The sequence below is a fragment of the Anolis carolinensis genome, chromosome X, assembly GCF_035594765.1.
Source record: "Anolis carolinensis isolate JA03-04 chromosome X, rAnoCar3.1.pri, whole genome shotgun sequence".
Taxonomy (NCBI): Eukaryota; Metazoa; Chordata; class Lepidosauria; order Squamata; family Dactyloidae; genus Anolis; species Anolis carolinensis.
Window position 1 is genome coordinate 1,138,657 of NC_085847.1, and position 25,556 is coordinate 1,164,212.

The window sequence follows — 25,556 nt, forward strand, 5'->3', positions numbered from 1 at the left end:
TGAGGTCTGTTGGAAACTAGGCAAGTGGGGTTTATATCCCTGTGGAATCATGTCCAGGGTGGGAGAAAGGACTCTTTGTCTGTGAATGTTGCCATTGGGCCACTTTGATTAGCATTGAATAGCCTTGCAAGCTTCAAAGCCTGGCTGCTCCCTGCCTGGGGGAATCATTTGTTGGGAGGTGTTATTGGTCACGATCTTCTTAAAACAAGGAGATAAGGAATTAAACATGATATTTTATATCATTTCTGATCAGGACCAATACTTGAATGCTTCATCTAAGCTATAAAGACGTTTGCTTTGGAGGCGTTTTGCTCTCAAGGCATCCATGGTGCCGGGGTCTGAGTGTTGGACTTGCAGAGACCTGGGTTCAAATCACAGAAAGCCCAAAGTCCCCCCTCAGCCAAAGGAGGCAAGGAAAGGAAAGAGGCTAATGTCGAATGTCGGTGCATCAAGGCTTTAGTTCTCCATTTTGCATTTTTTTCCCATACCCTGCCTTTCCACATTCCCATTGGCCAATTGTACATGAAAGTTGAAAACGTAAACCTTTATTTCTAGGTCTGATGCTTTTCATTGTGTGAGAATTTTCACATTTCTATATTGGGTTTTGAAAAACGTATTTTATGGACTGTTTCAAGCATGTAACTTAAGGGAAGAAACAGTCCCAAAATGAAATCATAACAGGTTCAGACTCTAAATGCTGTTTAAAATTCAAAAATAACACTAAATGCAAAAATGCAGTCAGCCCTTTCTATAGGTGCTAAAATAAACATATTCCCAGCAACCTACTACAATTCTGGGTGTGACAACCTTGACTAGTGCTCCTAATAGCATTAGAATAATATTATGCTATACTAGTATTTTATATACAGTAGAGTCTCACTTATCCAAGCTACACGGGCCGGCAGAACCTTGGATAAGCGAATATCTTGGATAAGGAGGGATTAAGGAAAAGCCTATTAAACATCAAATTAAGTTATGATTTTACAAATTAAGCACCAAAACATGTTATACAACACATTTGACAGGAAACGTAGTTCAATACACAGTAATGTTATGTTGTAATTACTGTATTTATGGATTTAGCACCAAAATATCACGATACAGTAGAGTCTCACTTATCCAAGCTAAACGGGCCGGCAGAAGCTTGGATAAGTGAATATCTTGGATAATAAGGAGTGATTAAGGAAAAGCCTATTAAACATCAAATTAGTTTTTGATTTTACAAATTAAGTGCCAAAACATCATGTTATACAACTAAAATGGCAGAAAAAGTAGTTCAATACGCAGTAATGTTATGTTGAAATTACTGTATTTACGGATTCAGCACCAAAATATCATGATATATTGAAAACATTGACTACAAAAATGGCTTGGATAATCCAGAAGCTTGGATAAGCAAGTGTTGGATAAGTGAGACTCTACTGTACATATAATATTATAATGTAATAAAATATAATAGTAATACACTATTATAATTGTATATTATATATTACATGTAATATTACTAATAATACTGCAATACAGGGTGTTTGAAAAAGAACTTCCCAGTTTTAAGTGTAAATACATTAAAACTAGAGAGTTCTTTTTCAAACACCCTGTATAGTGGTATAGTAGAATATAGTAATATATAATGCTTATATTGTGCTATGCTAATAATATAATTTATTGCATGTACATAAAACTTGTAAGTCGCCCGGAGTCCCCTTTGGGGTGAGAAATGTCACGAATAATAATAATTTTATTATTATTATTGACATGACATTGTATGACACAGCAAACTAGATATGCTGGGTTTTGTATCACATAATCACAAATTATTATTATAGTATTTATTATTATTATTTTAACTGAATGCAATGTTTTAAATGTCTGTTTTTTTAAAAAAATCATCTTTAAATTTTAGGCTTATATTTTATGTGTTTTAAGGCATTGAATTGTTGCCATATGTAAGCCGCCTTGAGTCCCTTTCGGGGTGAGAAAGGCGGGGTATAAATAGGGTAAATAAATAATAATTATTATTATTATTACCTACCTCTCCTAATGGCTTAGTATTCACAATTGCAGTATTGCTAAGAGAGAAGACACCTTTCAGCTCACTGCATTTCTATAAAACTCAAATTCTCTCAAAGGACTGAAAACAGGTCTCCCAAAGGAATCTTTGGAGTTGAGGAAAAGACTATTTAAGAAGCGGGGAGCTTTGATATTAATTTCAGAAACTCACCAACACAGAGATGGGAATGATTTCATTCTTTGCTAATATGCCCTACAAAAGTATGCTTTCAGACACTGAACATAAAACGATACTATGAGAAAAGAAAACATTTTTATTAACCAGGTTTGCTCTGCATTATGTACTCACTTGGCCCAGTCTGCTGGAGTTAACACTTACACAATGTGTTTTTATGTTCCAAAAAGTTGAAAAGAACTGTACAGGATTAAAGTACAAAAGTACACAAGACGGTGGACACAAAATATCCATGGATGAGTTGACCCCTTACCTGTTCTGTCTCGAAAGCAGAGAACGACACGTGTCCTAGAATTCTGTCAAGTATAATGGACGTGAGTATAACCCGATTACAACACGGAACACCAGTTATCACTTATCTGATATTTACAAGAAAAAAATGTAATGTCAATAAATTAAAGTCGATGCAACACCCATGCAAGCTAGGCGGCTAGCTTTTGGTGACAAAGGATCCAACAGCTGAGTCGAAGGTTTGAGAAAGTCCCAGGATTTAAGCTCGCAATCGCTCAAACAGCATCCATCCCTCTCATTGAAGACGTAAAGCCCAATCCCATGCCTCTTTGGGTGTGCGTTTGTGACCTTGCCATTTCATACTGTGCATCTAGGTTTCTGAAAACTTCTTCCTGCTGCTTCAAAGTCTTATAGCTTTCTTCATCAACTGAACTACTGCCACTAGCTTCCTCTTCACTCTGGAATAAAAACATTTCATACAAAAAGAGAATTAAAAGAGAATTCCCTTATACTCTATTAGGGTGCATGAAGTGTAACATTTATTAAGTTCCAGGAAGAACCATAATAATAATAATAATAATAATAATAATAATAATAATAATAATAATAATAATAGGAAAAAGCCAGCCACTTAACACACATAATAGGAAAAAGCCAGCTCCAAGATTTCCATGAGCCAGCCACTTAACACACATAATAATAATAATAATAATAATAATAATAATAATAATAGGAAAAAGCCAGCTCCAAGATTTCCATGAGCCAGCCACTTAACACACACATAAGAATAGGAAAATCCAGTTGCAAGATTTCCATGAGCCAGCCACTTGACACACACAATAAATAATAATAATAACAACAACAACAACAACTTTATTCTTATAACCCGCTGCCATCTCCCCAAAGGGACTCAGGACGGATTACATGAGGACCAAGCCCAGCGTAAACAGAGAATTCAAAGTTACAAATTCTAAAAACACATAACAAATAAACAATATAATTGAAACAATTCAACTCGAAGTAAAAACATCATAAAATAACATCAATCAACATCACAACCCAGCAACTGGAAAAAGTGGGCATAATATTTCTCATGTAAAAATGAAAATAATCATCATTAACCTGTTTCCCCCCCAAAAAGATCGAACCAGAAAATAACCCCTAGTATGCTTTTTCAGAATATAAAATCCTGAAATATAAGTCCTACCCCCAAAATAAGCCCCAGTTAAGATCGTCAGCCAGATGGAGGAAATGACAAGTATTTACCATTATATATATCCCCACACACACACACACATATATAATTTATGTAATATTGTAACATTCTAGAAGAAAACTACATGACTGTATTTGAAAAATGTATATTGTTATACAGTACATGAAAAAAAAAATTAAGACATCCCCTGAAAATAAGCTCCAACACGTCTTTTGGAGCAAAAATTAATATTAAGACCTGGTCCTATTTACAGGGAAATCAACCTCAGTGAACAATGTCTTGTCCACCATGCTGAACCCCTATTTTACAAACTTGCTTAACCAGAATTCACCAATTCTGCATGACTTTATATATGCTTCAAACTCACATACCTTTATCCCCATTAGTTTTCTAAATTTGACATTTTGGTCCTTATTTCCAAAGTTCAGCTTCTCCCAGATCTCTGCAGATTGGGATTTATCCTATGAAAATGAAAAGCAAACAGAAATACAAACACATAAATAATAAAATTCAAGCTACAGGTTTGCTGACAACAGAGAGAACATACCAGCATGCAGCAAAAGCGGAACCATGTCAAAACATGCATTCTATGACGTCAAAATCTTGCTCATTTAGCTCCAGCTCTCCTAAAATTTTATTACTTTATTTCACTTTTTATTATGTTTATGTATACCCCACTTTTTCTCTCTGAAAAGACTTAACGTATATGACTTAATGAATATAAATACTGTAAACAAATAATAAATTAATTAATATGGCTTGCAGTAAAACCAATATACCGTATATACTTTAGTATAAGCCAACCTGAATATAAGCCGAGGCACCTAATTTTATCACAAAACTGGGAAAACCTATTGACTCGAGTATAAGACGAGGGTGGGAAATGCAGCAGCTACTGGCAAATTTCAAAAATAAAAATATAGATACTAATAAAATTACATGATTTGAGGGATCAATAGGTTATATGTTTTTGAATGTTTACATAAAATATTAATTTATGATGATAATAATAATAAGACTTTAATAAGATAAGACTAAGTCTGATTACCTATATAATAAATACAGGAAAATAATACATGTAATAATAAATAGAGTGAAATAATAAATGTATTAGTAATACAGTAGAGTCTCACCAATCCAAGCTAAATGGGCCGGTAGAAGCTTGGATAAGCGAATATGTTGGATAATAAGGAGAGATTAAGGAAAAGCCAATTAAACATCAAAATAGGTTATGATTTTACAAATTAAGCACCAAAACATCATGTTATACAACAAATTTGACAGGAAAAGTAGTTCAATATGCATTAATGCTATGTAGTAATTACTGTATTTACGAATTTAGCACCAAAATATCACGATGTATTGAAAACATTGACTACAAAAATGGCTTGGATAATCCAGAAGCTTGGATAAGTGAGACTCTACTGTAATAATAAAATAGAGTAAAATAAATGTAATAGTAGCAACAATAATAGAGAAAAATAATAAATGTACTATATATTCTCAAGTATAAGCCAACCCGAACATAAGCCGGCCAGGATCCTCACGAGTATAAACCGAGGGGAGCTTTTTCAGTCTTAAAAAAAGGGCTGAAAAATTGGGCTTATATTCAAGTATATACAGTAACACAATGTGAAACCTAAGAATATACAAACACTAAAATAAAATAAAAATTAGCAAGTCAGTGGTTTTTAGTTTTGTGTGTTTTTATGGATTTTAACTGAATTTTTAAAATTTTTAATGTTTGTATATTTTACATTGTATTGAAATGCTTTTAATGTAAGTGTCTCCTTGGAGTGGAGAGAAAAGGCAGGATATAAATAAGCATATTAATATTAAAAACAAACAGTTAAAACCCTTCACCCAGTCCCACATCTTCTTACAGTTCTAATGTTCAAAATTATGCACTTGCAGATCATCTATAGAGAAGTATGAGACAAATATGGTGAAATACCCCTTCTTTTTTGCCTTGCCACAGCATCTTCCGCTTCTTTTCCTGTTCAGCAAACTTCATGGGATTCACAGCTGCCGGATTGTAATAACTGGGTACTGCTATTCCTGTCTCGGCCAAGGTCTTTGCTTGCAGAGCTGCCATTTGAGCTGCCATTGCGATCTGAGGAGTGACTTGGGTTCCGGAGGCCAAAAGAGCCGGCACATTGATGACAGAGCCTCCAGTGGCAGCTGCCGCTGAAAAAAAAAGTCCAGTATTATGTACACGTTGAGACCTTTTCTGTCCTAAATAAACATAACAAGTACAATCTTTAATATATTCTTCACAAATAGGAGTAAAATCTAAGCAGTGGGAATAACTATTTCATCAGACAGCTTCTACATTCTTCCCTATTGACCTGTCTCTGGTGGTGGAACTATTTTTAGGATCCAGTATAAAAAGGTTTTGAAACCAGAATAGAAAAAAAAGGTTCTACTACTTTCCTGTTTAAAAGTTTGTTGCAGCTAAAAGAAAACAACTGACACTGCTTTTGCATATTCTTTTTTAAGTCTCACACTCAAAGCGATGAAAGCTTCTGGTTACTATTTATTCTGGCACAGCAGTTGACGAAAATAGAATTACCCGCAGCCATTTCTTGTTGTTTCTGTTTTTCAACCAGCTCTTTCTCTCTCTGTTCTTGTAGTTTTTTGGCTCTTTCCAACCTAGAAGTGATACAAGAGCGAGTTAAAATGATTTTCACTTCTCCTCTTTTATTTTAAACAGCCAGAACATAATCTCAGAAGGATTTAAAATGCATCCCTCCCAAGGGTTTTGTTTTCTGGTGTCTCCAGTGTTCATTATTACAAGTACATTTGACTTCCTGGGTGCAAATTTAAACGGATTTGCTAGAAGAATGATTTCAATAACATATCCTAGCAAATCAATTTGCTAGAAGAATGACTTCAATAAGGTATTATATTCAAGAATTTCTCTTCACAAGTTTTACAGACATTAAAGTTGGTTGGGGGAGGAAATTTATTATGCTCCCTTTAAAGCCTACATGCAGCATTTCAAAGTTCTTAGCTTCTATATACTTGAAAAAGAAGTCTAGCACCTTCTGGCCAATGCTTCCTGTGCATCCATTGCTGTATTTCGGCCCCTAAAAGGTGGGGGGCTCGGGGTTCGGCTGTGACTTCTGCTGAATCTTCGAGGTTTCTCGGGTCTCTTCTTCCTCTCCCTGCAAGTGACCAAAGAATTCTCACATAATTATATTATGGATTATAAACTGACCTTAAATGCACTTGAGGATTTATAACTTTATCTGCTTTTACTCACCCTATTGTTAATTCTTTATATAAAGAGTGAGCTTGAACATACCTGCTTCTGCTCCGTGTTCTGCTCTTGCTGCGGCTTCTATGCCTGTGTCTAGATCTCGATCTAGAACGCGATCTCACGCGTCGCTTTTTCTCCCTGCTCCGGGATCGAGACTTTTTTCTCTCACGGCTTCTGCTGCGATGACGCCTGAAATCACATCCCAAATTCCCGGTACTATTCCCTAGCTTCTCCATATAATATCAAGTAACATGCAAGGATAGCTATGCATTTTTACTATTTAAGAAAGTAAAAGTATCTATAAGATCGGCTTTGAACTTATACACAACCTATCTTCATCGAAAACACATGAGCAGCCTGAATGCGACGCAACACTGTTGTTGTGTAAAACAAGAGGTTGAGTTCAGGGGATTCATGTTCAACCTATTTGAGAAATCATTCCTACTTTTATTTTCTATATCTGTGTCATTTAAGAACTGTTATTATTATTCGTGTCAGGAGCGACTTGCACCAAGTCGCTTCTGGAGTGAGAGAATTGGCCGTCTGCAAAGACGTTGCCCACGGGACACCCGGATGTTTTGATGTTTTTACCATCCTTGTGGGAGGCTTCTCTCATGTCCCCACATGGAGCTGGAGCTGACAGAGGGAGCTCATCCACGCTCTCCCTGGGTTGGATTCAAACCTGGCAGCCTTCAAGTCAGCAACCCAACCCTCAAGTCACAAGGCTTTAATCCACTACACCACCAAGGGCTCCATCATCATTATTACTATTATTATTATCATTCTGTTTTTAAAGGCATTGCCTATGTTGTGAAGCTGCCTTGAGTCCCCTCCGGGGTTGAGAAAAGCAGGATAAAAGCACCATAAATAAATAAATAAATATTCTTTCACAAAGCTAAAGAAGGAGTCACATCCATAGGAGGTTCAAGGGAGTGAAGTTTCATCTAGTCTCACCGAAGTTGCCTACTTTTGCTCAACGAACAGCTAAGGCTAAGACCTTTTTGGGGAAGACGGGAAATCTGCAGAACCTGTGAGCCATATGAGATGTCACTGACTGTTGGAGAAGGTGCCAGGGCTGAATACTTAACTGAAAAAGAATCTTGTATCCTGCCATTCCAATTGGAATGTGGGGTAGTAAATCCAATAATAGTGGATTGCTCCTTCAGCTATTCCGGAATGAACCTTCACGCTATTTTCAATTTCTCAATTTAGGAGTCTAACAGGAGAGTTATAGTACCATGGTAGTGCAGCCTCTCTGATCATATTTAACATAAAATACCACATTTCATTGCATAATAGTTGCCACCGCATAATAGTCACATCTGATTTTTGGGGTGGCAAAATTGGCATATTTCTGTACCTCGCTCCATATCAGATTTTGTAGACTGCCTTACCTTCAGAGAAAGAAGGAAGGATCTTTCCTACTCTTTTCTTGGAGGCAAGGCAGTCTACAAAAAACAAGGGGGCTGAATCATTCCTTCTCCTATCTCAGAGGTAAGGCTGTTCATTTAAAAAACAAACCAGAAACTGGAGACTCAAAGGCAGATTTTTTTTCATTATGTAATAGTCACACCCCACTTTTTCAATTAAAAAAAACATTTGACCATTATGTGATGAAATACAGAAGATAAAGCATTCACAAGTATGAATAGCTACATCAAACTATGCAGAAGAGCATGTTGGTATTTCTCTGTTGCTGCAGTGATGCTACAAGCAGATATGCTGGAGCAAATATTAATAAGTGTATCAAGACTATCCATTTATGACAACTCCATAAACTTTATGTAGTTTTTTCAGGAGCATGGCATTAAACACTCAAGAAGTAAATTTTCTGAGTACCAAACAAAACCAATTCTAACATTTTGCAGATTTGCAGTGCATATACTTTATGAGCAGCATAAGCAACTATGAGCATCCTGAGTTTATTTATTGGTATGGTTTTTTGGAAGTGGCACTGTTTTTTCCAAAACTGCAATACTCTACCTCTCACGAGACCGAGACCTTGAATGACTCCGTCCCCTTGAGGATTTCCTCTCCTTACGCTTATGCCGATCCTCTCCATTTTCAGAAGTGCTCAGGCTCTCTCGCCCTTTGTCAGAAGAGTGCTCTTTGTCGTGGTCTTCTGATTTGTGCTTCTTGGACTTCTCTTTGGACCCATGTCTTCTTGCCTGTTTTAAGAAGAAGTTGGTTCTTTCAGGAAAATAGTGCAACAAAGAGAGTTAGTATGGGCATCAGCAGATAAAGAATGATATGTTGTGATGCAACATTAGTAACCTTAGAAAAACGTGGCCCAGTCGGCTGTGATGGTTTTAACACCACCATCTACCCAATGTTGCAGAGACACACAATCATTCCTCCTCCCACCATTCCCTCCCCATTCAGCTGACTTTTTTTGGTACAAGGTAATAACATTTCATGCCACAAGCAATTTTACAGCACTAGAGAGAAGAATGGCCTTTCTAATGTTTGGTTAACTCAAGCTTAGTGACAAAAGCTTTGCACTGCAGATATCCCTTATGAGATCTTGTTGGATCCTGTAGCAGTTTGATTTTTTTTTTTCTTTTGGCCATTACCTTTTTTACGAAAACATTATTAGAAATTTTCTCTAGCTTCACTAAGCACTTGTATTTCACTTTAGAAACCTTAAGGAGCTTTAATCACTTGGGAGCAAAATCCCAAAGTAATGCCCAGCTATAGCAGAAATAAAGTAAAACCAGAGTTTCATGTAATTATTCATTTCTTCCAATAAAAGTCAATACTATATGTATTTAACAACCTGACAACTGACTAGCTGGGCATGCAAAGGTAGTGTCCCTTTCCTACACTAAGATGAGCAAGTGTTGAGCCACTAGACAGACTAGATGGATGAGTTCAGTTTCAAGTAGATTCTAGCATCAAATAGATCCATTCTGACTTTTTTCAAGCACTTCAATAACCACTGGAGAAAGATTATTAGATTGACACTGTAAAATAAAGAGTGCAAAGTGTCTGCTCATTACATATACAAAATGGGACAAATCCACAAACATGGAATGAACCCCCCGCAAAGCAGAGATGAAGAATGAAATAGCTGCGGTGGGTCCATCTCCACATTTGGGGAATGCCCAGATCCTCCTGCCCTTCTTCTTTTCAAGCACTATAAAATTAGGAGAATGTTCAAGAGTTGATACATCATTTAAACACAGAAACTCTTTAAATGCTACAGATTAATAATAGGAAAGATCCATACTAAAGATTTTGGATCAAACCTCCACCATAATTTATACTTAATACCATCAGTTATTCCCAGTGAATTAAAACTCTAAAATATACAGGCAGACCTTGCTTCTATATTTCAGGTGGAAATCACCCTTATGTAAACATAATAATGCAGACGTCTTCTAAACATACACTTTGTAATAAAAACCACCATTACATCCCATAACGGATTTGTTTTTAAGGGAAATATGAGTTTGAAGGACTAATAGTTACCTTATCATGAAGTAGGCTTATAATTTTGCTATCTGAGTCTGGAGCGTCTTCAGTTCAGTCTCTTCGCGCATTAGCACGCTGAGTATGATTTATTATAGAAATGTTATCATGTGATCTAAACAATATAGTCAATTTCACAAATACTCTATTTTTTTTAACAGAGCTTCCATCAGGAAAGGGGAAGAAAAGACCCTGGCCACAAGTTAAGAAATTTCTCTCTCATCTAAGGCATTCTTTCCAGCAGAACTTGGCTGACCTTCTGGCTTCTGCTGATGCTTGTCCACTGGCATAACCATTATATTGAAGGCTACTGACTTACCTAGCAATGTTACCACTACCGCCGCCTCATCTCCTTCCCCTTTCTTTGCTTTAAGACCACTTTCGCTCTTATGAAGCCTGCACTATCCCCCACAGGAAAACTTTTAAAAAACTGAAAAATGCCACCTAAATAAGCTGAGGTAAAATAGGAAAAGGAAGTATGTAAACTCTTGAGAAGTTAACGGAAGCTCTGTGAAAATCAAATCTCTCAATCCTATTTCTCCAAAGAAATGTTTCCTGCGACTGTTTCCATATTTAATCTCTGAATGAAATTGTCAATTATTACCTTTTGGTCATACTGATGGCTTCAATCATGCTTCACACTCCAAGCACATTTTTCCCCCTGAATTTACAATTTTTGTACTTACCCTTTAGATAATTACACATTAAGATTTATACATGCTATGACATATTTAAAAGTATGTCTTGCACAATTACCCAAGCACTACAAAGTATTAATTACCTCTTTGCTTCTGCTCCGGCTTCTGTATTTTTTCCCATCGTTATCTAAGGAGATAAACATTGAAACATCAGAGAAAGAGCTACACAAAAAACTATTTTTGTGTTTCTTCACATAAGTTCCTTATTTAACTACTTAATTTTATATTTAAACTTAAAGAATGATTTGTAACACCCTGATTGAGATCTTTCCCCATTATCTATTATTTGTCCATCCACCTCCTCAAATCTTAATGTTGAAATCTAATTTTCTGAGAGGTTCTGCATTTGAAAAAGCTGTGTTATCTGGAACATGCAAATCTGAAGGTCTCCGAGTTAATTCAAAGGCTCTTGTTTATTTCGATCTATACTGATTTATAGTGAGACTGACTGCTAAGTAAACTGGCTACAGCATGAACAATTGAACTTCACAAAACATCAATCCAGTAAAGACAGTACTCTTTAAAAGAAACTATTCACTATCAGAGACCACCATACCTGACTTCCGCTTTCTTTCTCTTGATCGTGATCGTGACCTCGAATAATGTTTTGAAGGTCTAGGAGAACTGGATGCATCTGAGCGTTCTTTTTTCTTCTCTCTATCAGGGGATGATTTCTCAGGGGCTACTGTCTCTCGCTCCGAATCACTAGCCTATATTAAACAAAACTGTTTTAACATTATGTAACAGAACAGCTACTGATTTTCTGAGTGCTGCCGTGTTCCAATTATTCCGAGAGTATTGTATTATTATATCCTATAAAATTATTTCAAACAAAATGTGTTCATTTATAGGTCATTAAAACTATATATTCCAATAACAACAGATATTCAAATGGTTATTCCACTAGCAGTGAGCCCTGCCCACAACCACAGAAAAACAGTGTGCTATAATAACCTTATTTCAACACTGCGACACCTTTTTCTATTGCAAGAGAGGACTTATAAAAACTCAGTTTTTACTCTTAACCAATACTAGATCTATTCAGTCAACGGAATTTATATTAAATCAGCAACTGATTCAATATGTCTGCAGCAGTTGGACTAGCAACTATTTCAGTGTCTGGATGTAGTGCCTTTACTTACAAGATTCTGAAAAATACCTTGTTGCATCCACAAATTCCAATTTACTTCATACACAAATATCTGTACCGTTAAAGGCAGGTATCAATGTAACCTTCCACAATTTGGGATCAGATGTGCTGGTCTTACCATACCCAACCAGGCTGGCAATTAGACACTACATGTTTGCTGGAGATGATGAAAATTTTAGGCAAAACATCTGGAGGACACCAGATTGGTAAGGCTGCCAGTACATCATACACCTTTTACAACAGCCAAGGTGAGAAAGTTCAAACTGGAGAATTAAGGATTGTAATATATTCATAGTAACAGTTTAGCCTTCATTCACACCCATCCACCTTATCTTAACAATATTTTCAGAAACCAGATTTACTTCATCAATTGAACATACGAGGCCACACTCATATAATAACCGTATCATAGTGATATGGTATATGCACCATCGTAAGGTTATGAACAAAGGTTTCATACAGAATCACAAAGAATAAGGAGTTGGACTAGATGGCCCTTGTGGTCTCTTCCAACTGTATGATTCTAATAAGGAATGTGCATGATTGTAAAGACCAATACTCAACTATTAGTATGAAGGGTTGAAGCTTGAGAAGCAGCTCAAGACCCACCTCTGAAGCTGACTGTAAACAAGCTAACTTCAGAAATAGTTACTCAGAAGCAAGTTTGAGTGTTTACAGCATATGGAGTAACAGTATTCAAATGCTTAGCTTGGCAATAGACTTCACTGAATGTACTGGAATGTACTAACTACGCCATCAGACCCATACAGATCTGAAATGTATATTTCTCATGTTTTGAAACAGTTGTCTTCATCCCTCTCCTCTAAAGTTAATTTAAAAAAAAAGACTTTCTGAAAAGTAGTCGTAGAACTACCTAGAAATGCAAATTTAGACTAGAATGATCATTTGTAATATCCCACCCCTTGAAACTGGAAACATTCATGGGAGTGGAGGAAGATCCTTTTCTTTCAGAGGCGAATGTTGAAAAAGAAGCCCTGTGAAGTATTTTCCCTTGTAGAGAACAAGAGAAGCATGCAGCATTCAAATGTTTACATAAGACAAAATCAGACAATAACTCCGTAAATTCTGCAGTTGTTTATAAATCACAGAAATCCAAAATGCCTGCACTGTGATCCTACAAGAAGCATAAATAAAGGTAAATGTTTTTTTCCCTGACGTTAAGTCTAGTCGTGTCTGACTCTGGGGGTTGGTGCTCATCTCCATTTCAAAGCCGAAGAGCCGGCATTGTCCATAGACGCCTCCAAGGTCATGTGGCTTGCATGACTGCATGGAGCGCCATTACTTTCCCGCCAGAACAGTACCTATTGATCTACTCACATTTGCATTGACAGAAGCAAGAGAAGCATAAAAGGGTTTATTTTCTGCTAGCTGCTTTGGGTCTCCTTGTATAGAAAAAAAAGGGGGTATGAATAAACATAATAACAAAAATTCCGTGGAGCTCTTAAAAGCACATACTCCCTTGCTTGTAAAAGCTTAAGTTAATACCCACTGCCCCACTGAAATAGTTTACTATTTAATAATCACACTGGGTTGCTTTTTAAGGTATTTATGCTTTTGTGCAAAAATGTTGTTGAGCTTCACCTCTCAGCTTTCCTTAACATTGCCTTCGGTGGCTTGGGCAGTTGCAAGTTGCAGTTCAACAACACCCATAGGCTATCCAGCCCTGGTTTGTGTCAACATGAGGACACTTGCTCTACAGTAATATATCAAAGGCAACGATTATACAAACTAAAATAGAAAATAAAGCCATGCGTTTTTTGTCAGGACAAAAGTCTAGCACTCAGAAGCAAATGCTACATCTATTCCCATTACTGCTTCCAAAAGGTCTTCCGTCCCATGGCTTCCAATTTTTCCAAAATACAGTATACATTCTATATCCATCCCTCAACATATTCTCTGCTTTCCTTATTTAGTTATAAATTATTTAATTAAAGTTATGGTATGCAATCAAGGAAAGATCCCACAATTTAAAGACACAATTCCGTTAAATTACCCGCAAAGAAATCCCAGTGAATAAAAGGACATTATTCTTAGAATGAAGAACTGAATTACACTGGCATTAAATTTAATTAAATGGCATCCCAATATTATAGATCGATCCCTCAAGGTACTCTCCTCTTTCCATATTTAGATTAGTTAATAAAGTCATGGAGTGCAGGTCTATGGAAGATTCCACAATTTTAAGTCACGGTCCCTAGTTAAATTCCCCACAAATAAGCCCCATCGAATAAAAGGATCTTATTCTTAGCAAGAAGGACTGAATTAAACAGTAGCAGCAGCATCACAATATTCTATATCCCATCCCTCAAGGGATTCTCCCTTTTCCTTACTTAAAAAGTATTTAAATACAGTCATGGCGTGCACCTCAATGGAAGATTCCACTATTTTAAGTCACTATTCCCTGTTGAATTCCTCACAAACAAAAACAGACATATAAAAGGGAACTTATTTTTAGCAAGAATCACAAATAGGATGGAGGGAAAACCTACCGCATGTTTACATGACAAAGAGCTTTTTAAAAGCCATTTCAAAACCACTGTTCAGGGCCTACAATTGAGAAAAAAAGGTGCCAAAGAGGAAATACCTTCTAGAGTCCTTCCACACAGCCATATAACCCAGAATATCAAGGCTGATAATCCACGGTATCTACTTTGAACTGAGGCCCCTACACACAACTGAATAAAATTCCACATTGTCTGCTTTAAACTGGAATATATGGCACTGTGGATTCAGATAACCCACCTCAAAGCAGATAATGTGGAATTTTATACAGCTGTGCGGAAGGGGACCAAGTTTACATGGTGGTATTTGAAGAAAAAGAAAGCTCGATCCAACCCCATTCAGAGCTGAGAAAATGTAGAAAAATCAAGAGTGAAGTCTTTTTTTAAAAAGGAGAAGAATGGGGTGGAAAACTAAGGGAGGAAAACACTCGTGTATAATAATAATTTATTTCTTACCCGCCTCTCCTCAGGGTTGGAGGCGGGGGCGTAACATTGTGAAAAGCACATCATAATAATAAACTTGCAGTAAAAGGAGGACATGCGAACAATTCTGCAAAATGTTGCTGAACTTCACCGCTGAATCTTTGTTCGGTTGTGAGAGGCGGGTATCGCTATGGCTATGATATTCTATGATCAGCCCCTCAAAAGGCAGCCTGAAGAGGGGGCCCTTCCACATAGCCATATAACCCAGATTTTCAAGGCAGAAAATCCCACAATATCTGCTTTGAACTGGATTATCTGAGGCCCCCTCCACACAGATCAACCAAATCTCACATTATCTGCTTTGAACTGGGGTATAAGACAGTGTGAGTCCACTCAAAGCAGAAATTGTGGGGTTTTATATAGCTTTGCGGAAGGAGCCAAATCTGCTTTGAACTGGGTTATCTGAGGGCCTTTCCACGCAGTAATAGAACCCAGAATATCAAGGCAGAAAATCCCACAATATCTGCTTTGAACTGTAAAATAGACATAATTAAAAGGTCCAATATAGGACAACAATCTGGGCTACCATATTCAAAGTTTAAATAACCCAGAATATCAATGCAGAAAATCCCACAAGATCTGCTTTGAACTGGGTTTTCTGAGCCCACACTATAATAATAATAATATTTTTGTATGCCACCTCCAACTCCCCAACGGGGACTCGGAGCGGCTCACATATCATACAATAATATATCATAAAATCAGTAGTTAAGACATCAAAGAATGCATTTAAAAACAAATCAACAAGTCATGATTTAAAATAGACATAATTAAAATATTAAACAATCATCCAAGGCGTTAAAAGGTCCTATATAGGACAACGATCTGGGCTACCATATTCAAAGTTTAAATAACCTACAATTATCAAGGAGGAAAATCCCACAAGATCTCCTTTGAACTGGGTTATATTGCAGTGTGGATGAGTCCAGGGTTATTTGAGGGCCCTTCCATATAGCCATATAAGCTATAATATCAAGGCAGAAAATCCCACAAGATCTCCTTTGAATTGGGTTATCCGAGTACACACTGCCATATAACCCAGTTCAAAGGAGATCTTGTGGGATTTCTGCCTTGATATTCTGGGTTATATGACTGTGTGGATGGGCCCTGGGTTATCTGAGGGTTTTTCCACATGGCCATATATATAACCCATAATATCAAGGCAGAAAATCCCACAAGATCTCCTTTGAACTGGGTTATCTGAGTCCACACTGCCATATATTCCAGTTCAAAGCAGACTTTCTTCAGTTGTATGGAAGGGGCCAGGGAAGGCATAAAAGGGCTGCGAAGGCTCGACAACACCTTCTCTGAGGGAGCTGACTAGGCCCAGAAGCCTTTCCTCGACGTTCCCTTTGGAGAAAATTAAAAAGCAAATCGACGGGAGAGGGGCTACGAAACTTCCAGAAGGCGCCGCTTCCCTTCGCCGGGACCAACATGGCGCCTGAGGGGCGAAGGGAGGCGGGCGCCATCTTGCCTCGCGCCTTCAGCCGAACCCCGTTCGTTTCAGATACAAAAAATCCCCCAAAAGCGCCCCTTTCCCGCTTTAAAAGGCTTTGGAGACGCTCACCGCCATGTCGGAGTTGCGAGGCCGGGGAAAGGGAGCGGCGGAGCCGTGGTCCTTCCTCCGCCAACAGCACAGGCTTCGGCGGCGGTGGCGTCCTCACAGCTACGGCTCTTGTCAGCGACTGAGAAGCAACGCCGCCGCTCTCCCTCTCCCACTGAGGCGAGCGCCCAGCTCGGCCCCGCCCACCAAGGACCCGGATGAGGGAGGGGGAGGGAGCGAGCTGAACGCCGCCCTTGGGCTACAGTTGGGATCGAAAGGCACTGCGGAACACAGAGCTGTGAAAAACTTAGAAGGATGTCAACTAGACGGAAAATGCGAGTTTATTCCGGCGAATTCCTACTTGCATGTCTGAAACGCAATATATTCATTTATTTATTTATCCCGCCTTTACCCACTCAAGGGCTCAAAGCGGCTAACGGCATTTGTAACATCTAGGAGTGAGCATATGACGCCAATAATAATAATAATAATAATAATAAAATAATAATAATAATAATAAAATATAATAATTTTATAATTATAATTATTCTAATCTTCTATACACAAAACAAAAGTGAAAATATGTATGGATGTGTGCGGCTGGAGCGTCCACCTGGGAAGCCAAGGCTGCGAACCGCCGTTGCTATGTCAATCAAAAAGGCCATTGAAATCCACAAGATGCATGTGGATAATTTCAACAGAAAGGAAGAAACCATGAGACCATGAACAACATCTGGTTACCAGTATTTTTTTTAAAAAATAAATAAATAAATAAAGAACAACACTCAGAAAACAGAGGAATTCCAGACAGGAAACAATCAGGGCCAGCTAACACCTCCCAACAAAGGCAGGAAGCAGCCAGGCTTTCAAGCTGCAAGGCTATTCAATGCTAATCAAGGTGCCCAATTGCAATATTCACGCTTTCCTCCAACAGACGAGTTCTTTCTCCCACCCTGGACATCATTCCATACATATATAAACCCCACGTGCCTAGTTTCCAACAGACCTCACAACCTCCGAGGATGCCTGCCATAGATGTGGGAGAAACGTCAGGAGAGAATGCTTCTGGAACGTGGCCAGACAGACCGGAAAGCTCACAGCCATGAAAGCCTTCGATAGCACATGAAAAGCTCTAAGTTTTCCTATCTCTAGGGACGTTTCCTTGTACAGTGCTTTCCCGTTTTGTTTCTCTGAGGACGTTGGGACCTTATCGCGACCCGTAGCCGGCGTTTTAAAAAAGGATGAAGAGTGTTCCCGCCTAGTCAAAATTGTCTTCTGAGGCGGTGAGTTGTTTGTATGTGGGGACGTTGCTCTTGTGATAAATAAAATCCCACAAAATCGGCTTTGAAGTGGGATATATGACACTGTGGACTCCGATAACCCAGTCCGAAGCAGATCTTGTGGGATTTTCTGCCTTGATATTCTGGGATATAAGGCTGTCTAGAAGGGCCTCCAGTTTGTGGCAACCACAAAAACAAAGTTTCTGAAGTAAAACCACTATTTCCAATGTAAGGACTGCAGAATTAAACAGGAAAGAACACTTTGTAAACCAAAAACAGATCCCCCCCCCTCAAATTGTGTTACAGTAAAGTAACATATATACATATATACAATATAATTTACAATAATATAGAATATATTGTATATGCATATAATATTAATAATATTATGTTGTAATATAATATAATACTAATAATATAATATAATTAATTATATATTATATATTACATGTAATATTATTAATAATATTACAATATATAGATATAGTACAGTATGGTAATTTATTGCCAGTATTGTGCAATGCTAATCATATAATATTGTATGTAAATTTAATTTGTAAACCGCTCTGAGTCCCCTTTGGGGTGAGAAGGGCGGGATATAAATGTATTAAATAAATTAATATTAAGAATATTAATAATATTATTATGATGTAATACAATGTAATAATAATTATAATTCACTATTATAATTTTATATTTATATTACATGCAATATTACTAGTAATATTGCAATATAGTTGTATAATATAATATATTGTATGTATATATACTTGTAAACCGCCCTGAGTCCCCTTCGGGGTGAGAAGGGCGGGATATAAATGTCGCTAATAAATAAATAAAAATAAAGTCTCACCTATCCAAGCTTCACTTATCCAAGGTTCTGTATTATCCAAGGCAGTCTGCCTTTTAGTAGTCATTGTTTTTGTAGTAAATGTTGCCATGTTTTGGTGCTAAATTCATAAATACAGTAATTACTACATAACATTACTGTGTATTGAACTGCTTTTTCTGTCAATTTCTTGTAAAACATGATGTTTTGGTGCTTAATTTGTAAAATCATAATGTCATTTTATGTTTAATAGGTTTTTTCTTAATCCCTCCTTATTATTCAAGATTTTCGCTTATCCAATGTTCTGCTGGTCCATTTATCTTGGATAAGTGAGACTCTACTGTATATAGCGTTATTCTCTTAAAATATTATATTGCTGCGAGTTTCCCAGGCTGTCTAACCATGTTCCAGAAGCATTCTCTCCTGACATTTTGCCCACATCTATGGCAGGCACCCTCAGAGCTTGTGAGGTCTGTTGAAAACTAGGCAAGTGGGGTTTATATATCTGTGGAATGATGTCCAGGGAGGGAGAAAGAACTCTTGTCTGTTTGAGACAAGTGCGAATGTTGCAACTAATCACCTTGATTAGCATTGAATAGCCTTGCAGCTTCAGAGCCTGGCTGCTTCCTGCCTGGGGGAATCCTTTGTTGGGAGGTGTTATTCGCTTATCCAAGGTTCTGGATTATCCAAGACATTTTTGTATTCAATGTTTTCAATATATCGTGATATTTTGGTGCTAAATTAGTAAATACAGTAATTACAACATAACATTACTGCGTATTGAACTACTTTTTCTGTCAAATTTGTTGTATAACATAATGTTTTGGTGCTTAATTTGTAAAACCATAACCTAATTTGATATTTAATATGCTTTTCCTTAATCCCTCCTTATTATCCAAGATATTTGCTTATGCAAGGTTCTGCTGGCCCGTTTAGCTTGGATAAGTGAGACTATTCTGTAACTGCTAACACCTCCCAACAAAGGGTTCACCCAGGTAGGAAGCAGCCAGGCTTTGAAGCTGCAAGAATATTCAATGCTAATTGAGCTGTCCAATTGCAACATTCACTCTTGCATCAAACAGACAAGAGTTCTTTCTCCCACCCTGGACGTCATTCCACAGATATACCAACCCCACTTGCCTAATTTCCAACAGACCTCACAACCTTTGAGGATGCTTGTCATAGATGTGGGCAAAACGTTCAGGAGAGAATGCTTCTGGAACATGGCCATACAACCCGGAAAACTCACAGCAACCTAGTGATTCTGGTCATGAAAGCCTTTGACAACATTTCAAAGATTCCTTTGCAGCACACTGCTTGACTTGCCACCTTCTGATTTTTTTCCAGGGCATCAAGATGTGGGATCTAGCTGAGTTTTTGCTAAGCGATGAGACAAGAAGTGGGACAATCAACCTTCATTCCAAAGAAGGAAGTCTGTATCAGCTGAATGCACTCCTTAAAGTAGCCTCATCTGAAAAGGTAGATTGTCCTTGGCTTGTGCTGTGAGAGTTTAACAATTGGAGAATGTTCTGTTCCATATAACAACTATTCTAACTTTGAATAATTCTTATCAAAGGACGTTTGAATGGTTCAGTTGCCTGCTCTTGAAGGTAAACTGTATTTTCCTGCCATGACTATTTTCAGCATGAAATTACTGTGGATTTGTGTTTGACTGTAGCAAAGGGTTGGGGAAAATAGATGTTCAGAAGCTATCTAAAACCCAGGATGTAAAGACCTGAGTTTTCGTTTGCAGACCTTGGGTGCATCTTCACCAGGCATGGGCAAACTTCAGCCCTCCAGGTGTTTGGACTTCAACTCTCACAATTCCTAACAGCCAGTAAGATGGCTGGGATTTCTGGGAATTGAAGTCCAAAACACCTGGAGGGCTGAAGTTTGCCCATGCATGATCTACACTGTAGACTTAATGCAGTTTGGCACCACTTTGACTGCCATGGCGCAATGCTGTGGAATTATGGAAATTGTAGTTTGGTGAGGCACGAGCACTTTTGAGCATAGAAGTGAAAAATGATATTAAAATTACAACAATAATTCCATAACATTGAGCCATGGCAGGCTGGATCTACACTGCTTTATAATCTAGTTTCAGAATGCAGATTAACTGTATTGAACTGGATTATATGGCAGTGCAGACCCATGTAATCCAGTTCAATGCAGTTAATCTACATTCTGAAATTGGATTATGTGTCAGTGTAGATCCAGTCATACTTAAAGAGATGTCAAATTGCATTAAATCTACAGTGTAGATGCATCCCAAGAAGGTGTTACTTGGAAGTGGAACCTGACCGTCAACTAGATCTGCTAGAAGTTGCATTGAGGCCCCTTCTACACTGCTGTATAAAATCCATATTATCTGTTTTGAACTGGATTATATGGTAGTGTGGACTCAGATAACCCAGTTCAAAGCAGATATTGTGAATTATCTGCCTTGATATTCTAGATTGTATGGCTGTGTGGAAGGGCCCTCAGTTGAGTAAGTTACAAAACAAATTTAATTCTATTTTTAAGTAAGGGGAAGGGGGGAAAGATAAAACAATAACAACAATAACAGTAACAATAAAACATGTATATAGATGTATGTAGATGAAAAGTGTGTAGCTGAGAGATAGGCAGTAAAATTGTAATGGAAAAGTTAAAAACTGATAAGAAATATGCTTAAAGATGTTTTTGATTTTGATTTACTGTTGTATTGTATACAATATGTTATGTCTAAGATATTGTTAAATGAGAAAAGAACGTATACTGTACTTAGACATTTTGATTGATAAATTAATGATTTAAATAATAATAACAATAATAATAAAAATAAAACATGTATAAGTAGATAAAAGGTGTGTAGTAGATATGTAGTAAAGTTGTAATGGAAAAGTTAAAAACGGATAAGAAATATGCTTAAAGATGTTCTTGATTTTCTTTACTGTCGGAGTGTATACGATATGTTATGTCTAAGATACTGTAAAATGAGGAAACAGTGTATACTTATACATTTGATTGATGAATTAATTTAAAAAAGGACAAATTTAATTCTAATCAGTTCTTTAGTGATTGTGTTTGGAAAGGAACGTTGCCCAGTCCTTGTCTTGTCGCTTGTCAGGTTTCGTCTAACCCAGAGTTGTATTCCTGCAAATTGAGGGATGGCTGCCTGGTTGTCGCCGACAGAGCTGTGCTTCTGCTTGATGATATATGTCAGTCTCTTCGGCTGTTTCTTCAGTTTGGTGAGTTTACAGATGCGATAAGGGACTTGGGGCCCTCCAGATGTCAATGTAATTTCTATTTATTTATTTATTAGCGACATTTATATCCCGCCCTTCTCACCCTGAAGGGGACACAGGGCGGCTTACAAGTTATATATATTCACTAATATAATTGTATATTTATATTACATGCAATATTACTAAAAATATTGCGATATAGTTGTATAATATAATATATTGTATGTATATATACTTGTAAACCGCCCTGAGTCCCCTTCGGGGTGAGAAGGGCGGTATATAAATGTCGCAAATAAATAAATAAGTAATACATACAATATATTATATTATTAGTATAGCACAATATAAGCATGATATATTATTATATTGTACTATAAGACTATATTGCAATATTATAGTAATATTACATGTAATATAAATATATAATTATAATAGTGTATTATTATTATTACATTGTATTACATCATAATACTATTATCAATATTATATGTACTGTATATACTCAAGTATAAGCCTAGTTTTTTAGCCCTTTTTTTAAGACTGAAAAAACCCCCCTCGGCTTATACTCGGGTGAGGGTCCTGATTGGCTTATATTTCGGTCAGCTTATACTCGAGAATGTATGGTACATTTATTATTTTTCTCTATTATTATTGGTATTATTACATTTATTATTTTTCTCTATTATTGTTGCTACTATTACATTTATTTTACTGGAGCCTCTGGTGGCCTAGGGGATAAAAGCCTCGCGACTTGAAGGTTGGGTTGCTGACCTGAAGGCTGCCAGGTTCGAATCCCACCCAGGGAGAGCGCGGATGAGCTCCCTCTATCAGCTCCAGCTCCATGCGGGGACATGAGTGAAGCCTCCCACAAGGATGGTAAAACAGCAAAACATCCAGGCGTTCTTGGGCAACGTCCTTGCAGGCGGCCAATTCTCTCACTCCAGAAGCAACTGACACGAAAAAATTTTTTTACTCTATGTTTATTATTATTAATAATACATTTATTTCACTCTGATCTTATTATTATTATTATTATTATTATTATTATTATTGCATTTATTATTTTACTCTATTATTACATGCATTATTTTCCTGTATTTATTATTATTATTATTATTATTATTATTACATGTATTATTTTACTCTATTATTATTAAAAGGATACATAAGCACATTTACATTGAAGAAGATGAGAATAATGATTTGATCAGAGTTGGACAGTCTTATCTTAAATTTGAGCTTTATGTAAATATTCAAAAACATTTAACCTACTGATGCCTCAATTAATGTAATTTTATTGGTATCTATTTTTATTTCTAAAATTTACCACCCTCGGCTTATACTGGAGTCAATGTTTTCCCAGTTTTTTGTGGTAAAATTAGGTGCCTCGGCTATTCGGGTCGGCTTACACTCGAGTATATACGGTATATACAATATAGTATAATATTAGTATAGTATAATATATTGTATCATTGATCATGCTGGCTGGGACTGGTGCGAGTCCAAATCCAGCTGGAGTACTATGATGCCTCTGTCCCTGGTTTACATGTTTGTTTTTCATGTTACTTAAATGAAAATTAAATGATTCCTTTATTATACCCAAATTCAGAACTGTCAGTGTGATGCACATCACATTGCATTGAGACAGTCTGTGGTATTTAAGTCCTTACATTATCTTTTCTTGACATTTCAGAGAGTGAGGTGGATGTTGTTGGCTTGTGTCAAGAAGGGCAGTTTCTTGTGATTGGGGAGAGAAGCGGCAAACTGCATCTGATTCACGTATCATCAGAGCAAACCCTGTTAACAAACGTATGTCCAATTTTTAGTTTTTCTCATTTGTGAGATTGAACTTTTCAGAAATGTGGCTGCATTTGGATGTAAGAGTAAAGCCTGTTTTAGCACAATGGGAGCAACCTTTAGAAGTACCAACACCAGGGCATTGAACATGTTTTAATTGTTTTTAAATTGTTGTTGTATACTTTTTCTTGATGTATTTATTACTGTGTTTGGATTTGCTTTTACTGTTGTATTTTTATATTGTTTGGGCATGGTCCCTTTGTAAGCTACCCCAAGTCCCCTTGGGGAGATGGGGCGTGATATAAGAATAAAGTATTATCATTATTATTATTATTATTATTATTATTATTATTATTATTATTATTTATTTTATGACACAGCAAACAAGATAGACATGCTGGATTTCGTTTCACAAAATCACAAGTCGAACACTTCCCAAGTGTCTAGGACTGTGTGATGTATTTTCGGATGATGCGCTCAGATCCCAGTCAGGTGGCCTTTTGCAATTGGCAGATTGTAATTTTGTCAATGTCTATTGTTTCCAAATGCCGGCTGAGATCTTTTGGCACGGCACCCTATTATTATTATTATTATTATTATTATTATTATTATTATTATTATTATTATTATTGACATAGACATAGTGTGACACAGCAAATGAGATCTAGATGCTGGATTTCGTATCACAAAATCACAAGTCGAACACTTCCTAAGTGTCTAGGACTGTGTGATGTATTTTCAGATGATGCGTGCAGATCCCAGTAGGGTGGCCTTTTGCAGTTGGCGGATCGTAATTTTGTCGATGTCTATTGTTTCCAAATGCTGGCTGAGATCTTTTGGCACGGCACCCTATTATTATTATTATTATTATTGACACAGACATAGTGTGACACAGCAAATGAGATCTAGATGCTGGATTTCGTATCACAAAATCACAAGTTGAACACTTCCCAAGTGTCTAGGGCTGTGTGATGTATTTTCGGATGATGCGTGCAGATCCCAGTAGGGTGGCCTTTTGCAGTTGGCGGATCGTAATTTTGTCGATGTCTATTGTTTCCAAATGCTGGCTGAGATCTTTTGGCACGGCACCCTATTATTATTATTATTATTATTGACACAGACATAGTGTGACACAGCAAATGAGATCTAGATGCTGGATTTCGTATCACAAAATCACAAGTTGAACACTTCCCAAGTGTCTAGGGCTGTGTGATGTATTTTCGGATGATGCGTGCAGATACATCATACAGTCCTAGACGCTTAGGAAGTGTCTGACTTTTGATTTTGTGATATGAAATCCAGCATATCTATCTTGTTTGCTGTGTCATACTATGTCTTTGTGTCAATAATAATAATAATAATAATAATAATAAAACTTTATTTATACCCCACCACCATCTCCCCAAGGGGATTCGGGGCGGCTTACATGGGGCAGAGCCCGGACAGCATAATCAGATAAAAACAACATACATACAATTCACAATATAACAAGATAAAAACAAAATACAATATAAAACAAAGGTATTATAATACAGTAGAGTCTCACTTATCCAAGGTTCTGGATTATCCAAGCCATTTTTGTAGTCAATGTTTTCAATA

General features: G+C 37.0%; 2 protein-coding genes across 6 annotated transcripts in view; one reads left to right on the forward strand and one right to left on the reverse strand.

Moving 5' to 3' along the window:
• Nucleotides 1-2,304: 2,304 nt before the first annotated feature.
• On the reverse strand, nucleotides 2,305-17,024 carry rsrc2 (arginine and serine rich coiled-coil 2). 3 transcript variants are annotated; one of them, XM_008119866.3, is made up of 10 exons: nucleotides 16,846-17,024; nucleotides 11,680-11,833; nucleotides 11,207-11,250; nucleotides 8,938-9,144; nucleotides 7,000-7,143; nucleotides 6,737-6,859; nucleotides 6,265-6,344; nucleotides 5,647-5,879; nucleotides 4,064-4,153; nucleotides 2,305-2,934 (listed from the first exon to the last, which is right to left on the reverse strand). In XM_008119866.3, exons 2-10 carry the CDS (start codon nucleotides 11,755-11,757, stop codon nucleotides 2,752-2,754), a joined length of 1,182 nt encoding a protein of 393 aa, XP_008118073.1. In that variant the 5' UTR covers nucleotides 11,758-11,833; nucleotides 16,846-17,024; the 3' UTR covers nucleotides 2,305-2,751. The 3 variants fall into 3 exon arrangements, with proteins under 3 accessions (XP_008118073.1, XP_003226928.1, XP_016852599.1); XM_003226880.4 differs by having other exon boundaries at nucleotides 8,938-9,122; nucleotides 16,846-17,023; XM_016997110.2 differs by lacking the exon at nucleotides 16,846-17,024 and adding an exon at nucleotides 10,426-10,503 and having other exon boundaries at nucleotides 11,680-11,777.
• A 918-nt stretch (nucleotides 17,025-17,942) lies between these two features.
• kntc1 (kinetochore associated 1) overlaps nucleotides 17,943-25,556 on the forward strand; it is an 84,933-nt gene continuing 77,319 nt past the window's right edge. Inside the window, exons 1-4 of one of the 3 annotated variants that reach the window (XM_062958636.1) lie at nucleotides 17,943-18,104; nucleotides 20,278-20,409; nucleotides 22,043-22,163; nucleotides 23,854-23,969. In XM_062958636.1, the coding sequence (XP_062814706.1) occupies nucleotides 20,287-20,409; nucleotides 22,043-22,163; nucleotides 23,854-23,969 (360 nt within the window). In that variant the 5' untranslated portion in view covers nucleotides 17,943-18,104; nucleotides 20,278-20,286. The remainder of the gene's footprint in view (nucleotides 18,105-20,277; nucleotides 20,410-22,042; nucleotides 22,164-23,853; nucleotides 23,970-25,556) is intronic. The other 2 variants (XM_062958635.1, XM_008119868.3) reach the window with 2 other exon arrangements.

What these genes read in the sequence shown, in the direction of transcription:
- rsrc2 (XM_003226880.4), bottom strand. An exon ending in AGAAAGAAAGCGGAAGTCAG is followed by an intron (nt 11,251 to 11,679) that starts GTATGGTGGTCT and finishes TTATCTCCTTAG; the next exon opens with ATAACGATGGGAAAAAATAC. An exon ending in GGCAAGGCAAAAAAGAAGGG is followed by an intron (nt 4,154 to 5,646) that starts GTATTTCACCAT and finishes TCATTTTCATAG; the next exon opens with GATAAATCCCAATCTGCAGA.